This window comes from Thamnophis elegans, chromosome 7, assembly GCF_009769535.1.
Source record: "Thamnophis elegans isolate rThaEle1 chromosome 7, rThaEle1.pri, whole genome shotgun sequence".
Lineage (NCBI taxonomy): Eukaryota > Metazoa > Chordata > Lepidosauria > Squamata > Colubridae > Thamnophis > Thamnophis elegans.
In genome coordinates, this window is record NC_045547.1 from 33,892,212 (window position 1) to 33,903,197 (window position 10,986).

Below are 10,986 nucleotides of genomic sequence, written 5' to 3' on the forward strand. Positions count from 1 at the left end.
TGCCAAGTAACTCAGTCCCCTTCGTGGATGGTACAAACCATCTCTTTTATACAGTTTTTCATTGGACTAGCTGCAGGCATCATGACTAATAAAACCAAAGCCTTCCTTTTACACCACTCCTTTAGCCACACATTAAACTCTGCTAACACATTGTCCCTTCCCTTTTTGTTCCTTATATACTGGTAAACCTCTGAAAAGAGGTTTGAAAAGCCTACAACCTACACTACTGAGTTCATATCCCAAGCTCTGGAAATCATCTTCACAGAAAATACATCTTTTTGTGACAGATCATTTGTGCTAAGATGTATAATAGCATCAACGTCACAATCCTACTTGCATTCTTGACTATCTTAAGAATATGCCTCTTGTCTCTGCTCGCAGTAGCACCTAGCACCCTGTGATATCTGGGTCCCCATTTCACCTTTCCAAGAAAGTTCTTCATTTTGGACCCACGATCCCCTGCTTATTTGAGTCATCATTATCACAACTACCGTGACCTGTCTCTTTAGTGTCCCCATTAAGGTCAGCAAGGGTGCTATATCTATTATGCTGGGTCACAGCAAATGCTTTGTGTTTATGGCTCACACCCTGCCAGATCCCACGGTTGTCCAGACTGCTCTTCTCCTGCAGGATCTTTTGCGGTAGAGGGGGCTGATAGCGTGGCATTTCCATAGTGTGGAATGGCTTAATTGGGCACCTAATTTCTGCTTGGAGAGCACAGGGGGCTGATAGCGTGGCATTTCCATAGTGTGGAATGGCTTAATTGGGCCCCTAATTTCTGCTTGGAGAGCACAGATTAGAGATTCTAGATACATATTGTATACTTTTGTTTGTTCTCTAATCCATGTGCAGGTTTTTCTATCTTGTCTTGTAATGCTGAGCATGTGTCTTTCTACGGCTCTTTACGCCACTTGTAGTTTTTGTATTGATTGTGAGGTTACTATACATTTTTCACTGGCATATGTTAGAGCAGGTAGCACACACTGATAAAAAAAATTCTCTTCAGGCACAGGGGAAAGTTGTTCTTGAAAATTATATGCCTACCAAGCACATTTAACATGCCGTTCAATTTCCTTTATTGTATCATCTTCACATTGTATTCACTTCAGTACAATAGTGAATAATAATTGGACCTCAAAGACATCCACATTTAGATCTTTCCCCCCAATTTTGGCGGTGCATTTTGTTCGATAGGACCCAATGCTCAAGTCTGTCAAAATCTTGAAGTATATCTTGAATCTTGAGTATATCTTCCAAAGTGTTGGCAATGCTCCTTCCTCAGCTTGGAGTCATCTGCCGATTTGATGAGTTTCTCTTCTATCCCCTCATGTAGATCATTTATGAAGATGTTGAAGATTACCAGACCCAAACAGAACCTTGAGGTATCTCCTGCATGTTCTCTCTACATAGCTGTAGCTCCATTGAGGACTAAACACGGAGTGCATTTGGTCAGCCAACTGCAAATCCATCTGGTGGTGGTTCTATCTCTTCCACATTGTTCTATATTACCAAGAAATAGGCTATAGTCTATTTTGTCAAATGCCTTATTAAACTTTAAGTATACCATATTCACAACATTTCATTGATTGACTAACTTAGTCATTTTATCAAGAAGGCAATAAAGCTTGTCTGGCATGATCTGTTTTTAATAAGCCCATGCTTCCAGTAATCATCTTCTTCTTTTCTAGATGCTCCTAAATCCACTGCTTGATTATCTTTTCCAGGATTTTTCAGGTATTGATGTTAAGCAAATTATTCTATAGTTTTCTCTATCCTTTTTTTGGCCTTTTTTGAAGATTGGCACCACCACCAGCTCTTTTCCAGTCCTCTGGCAGTTCCATGTGCTTCAAGATCTCTGAAAGATTTCATTCAGTGATTCCAAGATCACATTCTGCCAGCTCCTTCAGGACCTTGGGATTTAAAACCATCTGGTCCTTGAGATTTGAAATCATCCAAGCGATAGGTGTCTTATCAATTCCTTGCTAATTTGATCTGCATTCTGCTTTTGTTAGGTTGGGCTACATTTTTCCCTTTTGCTAAAGACAGATGCAAAGAAGAATTAAACAGTTCTGCTTTCTCCCTGCTGCCATCATTTTCTTGCCATTTTCTCCCACTAGTGAATCAACAATTTCCTTGACATATTGAAAATAACTTCTCTCTTTTTTTGCCATTTTTGGCATTTGTTATAAGTCTTAGTTAACTCCATGCCTTCGCCTTCTTGCATATTTGGACTACTTGCTGGTATTCTGCTCTTGTTAAATGCCACTCTTTCACTTTTTTATACTGGTCTATTGTCCTTCAGTTTGCCAGAGAGCTCTTTATGCAACCATGCTTGTCTCTTGTTTTTCTTTCTCCTGGTATTGTTTTTGATGGGGTCTTTATATTTGTTTTTCAGAGTAACCCAAGCATCTCATGCTGTTTTCCCCTCTAGGATTTCCATCCATGGAATCCTTCCTAGTCTCCTAGACTCCTAGGTGTGTTGAAGGTCAGCTCTCTTAAAGTCTAAAACATCAGCCTGACTTTGTTCAGTTACCTGGGCCTGGAATTGTGGTGACTTTTAGTATAAATGTTATATGACCAATAAATACATAAAATCATCAAAGCTAATCCAAATTTATATTAGTATGTTCAGCATTACATATACTTAATTACAATGTTTTTATGAAAACAATGGTGCTTTGCAGATAACTGAATTCTATTGTTTTTCACCATTAAAAAATCAAGAATACTAAATATCAACTGTATAATTTGGCATAACCCAAAACTAATAAACTAATAAAAACTATCTTATAGTTTTTATTGTGGTTGTTTTATATGCTTACTTTTAGCTTTGCGGATTCATGTAAGTGGTTCCACTATTGATATTCTGAAGAGGACAGACTGTCAGTTCCAGTATGAAGAACGAGGAGAAACTATTTGAAGGTAATCTATAACCCATATATTCATAATTTTAAAATCTGTTTACAGTGAAAATTTATTTAAGAGGCTAAATAGCTTTTAAAATATAACTTTATAGGTTCAGTTGTGTCCAAACTACCTTAAAGGTAGGCTTCACTTAACATTCACTCATGCAGTGACCATTTGAAATTACAACAGTGTGGAATGAGAGAGATATTTACGACAGATCCTCATAACTATACCCATTGCAGAGTCCCTGTGGTCACTTGATTGTGATTTGGGTAATTAATGATCAGATCACAAATAGAACATCACAGCATTCCATGATTATATGATCACTTTTGTGACCTTCACTGCCATCTTCTGACAAGCAAAAATCAATTGGGAGGCTGGCAGGAGGTTACAAATGATAATCACGTGACTGTGGGATGCTATAATAACATGGGATTCATGGCAACTAATACTGCTGGAACATTCACTGTAAGTTGGCAAGTCACCTTTCAACTGTAATAACTCAGTGTGGTGCCTTACAACCACGACCTTTAGTGATGTAGTGGCTGGTCCCAGTTATCCTTGGTAAGTGAGGATTATTTGTAATAAATGTATTATATGATCTTGGATTGGGAAATGCATTCCTGATTTGCAGCAGTGAACTTGTGATAATTTTTTGAAGTTTTTTTGGGGGGCTGGGAGGTGAGGGAGGCCATTTATGTTAACATTGAGCAGTTTCACCACCCCAGTGATGTATTTAGCAGACTAAGCATGTGCTTAGGGCATCAGGGCCAAGGTGACACCACAAAGTGAGAAAGAAAAAACACCCAATGAAGATTTGTACAGTATATACAAAGGAGGCGGGGCACCAAGATTTGTCAGTGCTTAGGGCACCTGTGAGCCTTAACCTGCCACTGACCTCCCCCCAGCCCCATTTGCACAGATAGACCCTCCAAGTGGCTTCAAGAGCTCTTAGGGAGAGTGCTAATATCCAGATGACTGCCAAAGAAATATGATACTTTGAACCTCCCTCCCTTCATCCTGCCAGATAAGCTTCTTGGATGAGAAGCAAAATGTCTTCTTCCTCTCAGGAAACAATAGTCCTGTTGCCTTTATGGTGAACATTTTTGCAATTGATTACTTTATAACATAGCATCTTGTCCAAGGCCTTTCCTTTCCTCTCCTTCTTTTAATTGTCATGCTAGCAAATCCTGAGGTTGAATTAATCACAACATGTGTTATATATTTATACATTCAGTGGGTTTAAAATAATTTGCTTTTTTTAAAAAAAAATCATGCAATATAGTAATAACATTAATTATAAATTAATAATTAATTATAATCTTATCATTTCATATTAGGGCAAAGGAACTGAGATTACTCTATTGGCTGACAGGTGGAAGGATCAGCAATAATCTTCCATTGCCTCTTCTGCGTAAGAGGTTTTTTTGTTTTTATTAAAAAGCGTGATATTAACGAGTGTTCAATCAGGGTTGGCTTTTGCATTGTTGATTGATAGTTCTCATTTTCCTTTGAAAAAGGGAGAGAAGAATCTTTTCAGTATATGTTGTTCCTATTTGTTATTTTCTAAGGGTGAGGTGCTTTTGGTGACAGGTTCATGAATTCCCAAACTAACTTTGCCCTCTGCAAGATATAGACACATATAAAAAAGTACATTCTCACTCAAGAAGTGTATATGTGTAGCAGTGGTGGGCAATGTTCCCTCTAATTTTTTTCAGTGTGAGCGGAAAAGTATAGTGTTTTGAGCTGCACAGTTTCATGCCTGAGCACCTAAGAGAGCAACAGTTTGAACTGCTGTCACATTCTGCTGGACATTTGCGCAACATTACAAGCGTCAAGCGCGATTGCGAGTGAGGTGTCAGCCTGATGAATTGCCAGGCATGAAATGTGCCACTCAAACACTATACTTTTCCGCTCACACTGAAAAAAAAAGGCTCTCTGCTCAACTTTTACATTGTTAGACTGGCTAGAGAGAGACATGGCACCAACAGCCGGGGGTCCTGGCATTTTTCAGGCAACCTGTCCTCTCACATTCCTTTGGAATGCAACCCATCACATTTGAATTAATTTTGCAATTATCCTATTAAAAGATAATCCTATTATTCTAAAATATGATTAACTCAATATTAAAAACTGTAAAATATTTAATGCTGATAAATAGCAGTAATTGTTATTTAGTATAATTAAAATCAGTATTGATATATCAAGTATAATATCTATCAAAATTGACAATAAACACTAAATAACATACAAAATTATAATTTGGAATATAAATGTAATATATAATATATAATGCAACATAAATGTAATAAAATAGTTTATCATGAAACTCTCCCCCTTTAAAGTAGTAAGATCAATTAAATAGTCTAGCAAGTTTGGACTATATGCTATATGTTATGTTACTTAAAAATATATATACCTCAGAATCAGATACAACATCTACATCATTTCCCACTGAGTCAATAAAATCATATGCCATGCCAAAACTATTTTACATAAAGATATGAAATTAATCAAGTATTGCATTTATTTTTCAAATGAATGTACAATTTTTTATTATTTAAGTTTTGTACCCCATCTTTTCATCTTCAAGGTATTCAAAGCCAGCTAACAGATTTTTTTTAAATTGAAAATCTACTTAAAAACTGGTGTTAATCTAATAAAGCCTGGCTAAAAGGGAATTATCCTTTTCTAAAACCAAAAAAGAAAGAAGAACTGCGGCAGGATTGTATTCATAGTATTTAACCAATGCATAGCTTTCAAATGTAATCCAAATTATATATCTAAACAACATTATAAATCATTTAAATATCAGAAGATTCGAGCATTGTTTTTTCTGAACCTCTTGGCAGAAAGGATGTGTACTGGCATTTTATGGAATTTAAAATGATTAGTCCATGACACAAATTGTCATGGCACCAATTCCGCCCAAACTTTTTTTTTAAATGTTGTTCAAGACTCCTGTTTAGCTGGAGGGGGTTTCGTTTACGATTCCACGGCCATTCTGCAGAGTACAGAGACTGCAGTCCGTGTCCAGCAAATGACACTGCACGGCAGTGGGAAACTGCTGCACAATGTTTACTTGCCATGTGCGCGGCCTGCACCTTAGAGGGAACAGTGGTGGTGGGTTGCAGGCAGTATGCCCGGTACAGGTGTACCGGAGCCTGCTCGGAGCACCGTGTTCCGTTCCGGTGCTCCAGAGGGCCCGCCCGCCCAAGCTCCTTACTGTGTTTTAAAGCTGTGGGCGCTTCCGCACACATGCATGGCATGTACACGCCTGCACGACGCTCTGCCGAGCAGCTGGAGCATTGCAGAGGCTTGCCGAAGAAGTGTCGTTTCCAGCTACAACGCGCGCGGGGGGCATGTGCTGCATGTGGGTGATGCTGGGGGCCGTTCCAACTGTACTGGTTGGAATGGAATCCGGAACCCACCACTGATGTTTATTATCTTGATGTGTATATGTGTAGAATCCATGTTGTATTCATAAGAGTGGCTTGCCACTGTTTTCTGTTATTATTTGGTTTTATTTCACAATTTCTTCACCATTTCTATAGTCCTGGGATATTCTGATGGGTCTGTCACCCAGATGCCATCCAGGCCTCAACTTGCTATTATAAGATCAACTAGGTGTTGCCACTGCTGTATGAGCTCCCTCTATTCTCTAGCTTTTTAAACAGCCATTTATAGGGATAGAAGTATTGGTGGATAGAAATGTATAGATAATTAAAAATATTTACTGCTATTTCCAGGGAGAATCAGCAGCGTTTGCAGGCTGACTTTGCTGAGATGATAAAGGACTCTTTGCAAAAAAGACCAAAGGGAGATTGCCAGATGCAAAAACATTTCGTGCAGACTAGCTACTGCAAAGACACCCTGGAATATCTGCAGTTGGCTACTACAGGACACTCTGCCACTTCTCTGTAAAACTAAATAGGAACAAGTTAGGAATAAAATGATTTTGTGTTCCCACCATCGCCACCCATTTGCAAGATTGAAGAGAGCAAGACTAGTTAAAAACAAGAATGTTGCTCATCCTTTAAGTATCGTTATATCAGTAACAGTCTGATGTCACCTTTTCAAACTAGCAAGCATTATTTAAAAGACATACAAGTTTTCATCACTAGAGTTTATTTTTTTAATAGAATGTGTTAGTTTGCAACAATGCTTGGCTACCATAGACTAACATGGCTCTCTGTAATATCGTCTGTATTGTATTCGTCTCATTACATAAGTAATTAATAAACTGTGAAAAGATACCCTTTGCTGCATTTCCAACATGCAAATAATTTAATGCAAGCTGCTTCTGCTGACATTATTAGAGCCTTTACTAGTACCCTGCTTTTTGGATGTGCAGGTAGAAAAGGAAGAGACTGTCAACTACCAGTAGTATCTTTTAGACTCAGTACATTGCTTATGGTTATAAAGGAAGAATTTTATCTGTTATTTAAAATCTGTTAAGGCATTTTTTTTGATGATGTATTTGTTCTGTAACGTTTGGGAATGTAACCAATCTGTTTGAAAATGCAATAACACTTTTGGATATGAGTATTTTGTAGAACTTGTTCTTTCCCATGCTACAGATGAAACATGAATATCTATCCCATAACCACACCCCTCTTACTTGCGATATATTCAGCAGGCACACAATTATGTGGATGTTGGCATTTTGTTGCTATCCTATATAGTTTTTCATACATGATTTTATTTTGTATTTTATAACATTAAGATTACTTATGATTATGTACAATTGAGAGTACTTGTTTGGAGGATCATTTGCATGGCAAGAAAACAGGATTCAAATGCTGCAAAGAAAGAAAAAGCCTGTCCTTTTGGGGTCTCCACTAGCAACACAACTGGCAATATGGGTATCACTCTGTTATGCTATGATTTCATTTTCATAGCAGTATTAAGACTGTCTTTTGCTCAAGTATAGTGTTTGAGCAGCACATTTTCATGCCTGAGCACCTGAATTTTTTTTAACCATAATTGCAGATGTGGGGAGGGGGGCAAGGAGGAAAGGGTCCCTTCCCTTTCCCTCAGACCCCCAGGAAGGAAGAAGGGAAGGAGGGGGAGGGAAAGGAAATGGGAAGAAGAAAAGGAAAAGGAAAGGAAATGGAAAAGAAGGAAAGGAAAAAAGGAAAGGAAATGGGAATGAAAGAAGGAATGGAAAAGAGAAAGGAAAGGAAAAATGGAAAAAGAAAATGGAAAAGAAAAGAAACGGAAAGAAAAGGAAAAAGAAAGGAGAAAGAAAGGAAAAAAAGAAGGAAAGAAAAAGGAAATAGGAAAGAAGGAAAGAAAAAGGAAAGGAAAGGGTGGTAACGGAAAGGAAAAGAGAAGAAAGGAAAGGAAAGAGAAAGGAAATGAAAGAAGGAAAGGAAAAAGGAAAGGAAAGGAGAAGAAAGGAAAGGAGGAAGAAAGGAAATGGAAAGGAAGATAGAAGAAGGACAGAAGGGAAAAGGAAAGAGTGGAATGGATTGGTACTGCTCAAAAATGAAGTCTCAAGATCCCATGGACCCCTTTGGCTCAGGCAGTCCAATTCCACACTGCTTCCCTCTCTCCCCAAAATGAAGGGATTGTAGAAAAACTGTGGATCCCAGAATGGGCTTCAGACAATACAATGCCTGAGAAATTCCCAGATGTGCAGAGAAAAGCAGGCTGCAACCAGTAAATCCCGTTTTCCCAGGAAACCGACGGAGCCCCAGAGGACCAATGGGAATTCTTCCTTCGCAGCGTCATCGGTCTCGGGCAGAGTCTTCCTTGATTTCACCAATCACCAGATGGAGGAGAGAGTTCAATGCAGAGAGAGAAGGGAAGGATGGGGGGATATTTTCAGTCACATTTAAAGACATTAAAAAACACTGCGCTGCAGTTTGAAACTTCTGTGCGGTGTTTTATGTTACCTGCGTGGCCGTGCAGGCGCGCAGATTAGAGGGAACATTGATCCTGCTGTTTTGAGGATAGCAACAAAATGTTTTTTAAAGCTGCTTCATGGAACTGCCATTTATTTTTCTGTTACAATCAAATAATAGATTATCCTATGTCAAATAGATAAAATAAAATGGTTGCTACCATCCCACCTGGAAATAATTGTGAAATCCACCAAGTTTTGCCATAGTCTTAAAAATGTATGACATCAGTGTTAGTTGAAGCCAAATACTGTATATATACCAGAATATGAATGTACTTTCTTATTACTTAATTATATGGTGCCACTATAAAACATACACTATATTATATATAAAAGTATTCACTCACCCATCCACATAATCAGAAGCAGTTGTGAGCGAATACTTTTGGCAATATAGTGTATTTTACTTTATATTTTGCTTAAGTTACCCAACAATCTAGCAGGGAAAAAAACTTTTAAATCTGAAAGAATAGTTTAAATACAAAGGAAAGAGTACATAAAGGAAAAAATGAGAGAAAATTATTTATTTATTCATTTATTATCAATACATAGTGTTTCTTCTCAAATACACTGCAGTCCAGAGTTCTGTGAATTATTCATTTTACTTAATTTTGATTCAAATCCATATAGGATGAAGGCTGAGTAATCACACAGTGCAGGATTGACTGTCACTTTTTTTTGATGGGATTAGGTTCAACATGGCCTATAGGAGTCACATATTCTGACTCCAGCATCAGGTAGGGAGCATGTCATATCTGGGTAGGGTCATGACCTGGTAGAGTCTGCATCCAAGGGGAATTTGTTTATTTTGATGATGTTACTGATGAAACAAACAGAAAAGCCATAGTTAAAGTTAGTTATTACTGATTTTCTTAGCACGGGAAAAATAAAATGTCATCCTTAGTTTATTGGTGTACTACTCTCGCCCTTGGCAAGAGCTTCTTGTGGTTTCTTTGTACATGACATAAGAGACTGTTTAAATAGGCAAACATTTACTGTAAATTTTAGATCATAAGGAAGTAACTTGACCTTGCCTGTCAAAAAATAATAATGATAGAACTGCTTGACTTCTTTGGATCAGCTTAAGCTAATGATGGAAAATTACAGAATGATTCTTTTATATAACTCATGATAACAAAGCTCTTGAGAAAACGCCACCTCTGTATTATTCAGAATTTAAAATTGAGTAACTCAGATAATTCAATCAATAGACTTATATGGAGAACTGCAGACATTATTTTGGAGAAGATAGGTGAAGTATGTTAGCAAAACCCTGACTTGACATGGGGAAAACAATAGCATGAGAAAGAAATTTAAATTTAGTCTTGACTCTTTTCAGTGTAAGAGAGATGAAAAGGAACAAGCCACAGGTGGGTTCTAGCCGCCGTTACTGCTGGTTCACTTGTGGCACGCTTTGCGCACTGGATGCATGCATGCACAGTTCAATAGAAATTGTTCTCGCGCATGCGCAGAACTGAAAAACAAGATGGCAGCTGCAACTGCAGCGACTGGGGAACTGGTTTGGAGGCATGGCCAGCCTGGGTCACTGCGGATTCTGCGACCCAGGCCAGCATGCCACTATCGGTTCAGCTGAACCGTTAGGATCAAGCTATTAGGCTTTCAAAATTGGTGATAGCCATTCAAAATAGGCTTCATCAGAAATCAGACTCCACAATTAATACAGGAACTCCATTTTCATTAGCTATTAGTACAGGTAGTCCTCAATTTACAACAGTTAATTTAGTGACTGTTTGAAGTTACAATGGCACTGAAAAAAGGGACTTATGACCATTTTTCATACTTACAGCCTTTGAAGTATCCCTATGGTCACATGATCAAAATTCAGATGGTTGGCAACTGGTTCATATTTATGACGGTTGCAGTATCCAGGATTATGTAATCACCTTTGGCACCTTCTGACAAGCAAAGTCAATGGGGAAGCCAGATTCACTTAACAACCATATTATTAACTTAACAACTTATGTGATTCACTTAACAACTGCGGTGGAAAAGGTCGTAAAATGGGGCAAAATTCACAACTTTTCGCTTAACAATGGAAATTTTGGGTTCAATTGTGGTTGTAAATTGAGGAGAATATTTCTCTAAGATAATCTCTGCAGGTCTCTATAGTTTATCACCACTTAATGGCATAAATATCATATGGTGGC

General features: G+C 38.0%; 1 protein-coding gene across 1 annotated transcript in view; it reads left to right on the plus strand.

Moving 5' to 3' along the window:
* Positions 1-7,358, plus strand: part of GUCY2C (guanylate cyclase 2C) — an 81,505-nt gene extending 74,147 nt beyond the window's left edge. Inside the window, 2 exon segments of the mRNA XM_032221158.1 lie at positions 2,829-2,916; positions 6,660-7,358. Of these exon segments, the coding sequence (XP_032077049.1) occupies positions 2,829-2,916; positions 6,660-6,834 (263 nt within the window). The 3' untranslated portion in view covers positions 6,835-7,358.
* Positions 7,359-10,986: the final 3,628 nt, after the last annotated feature.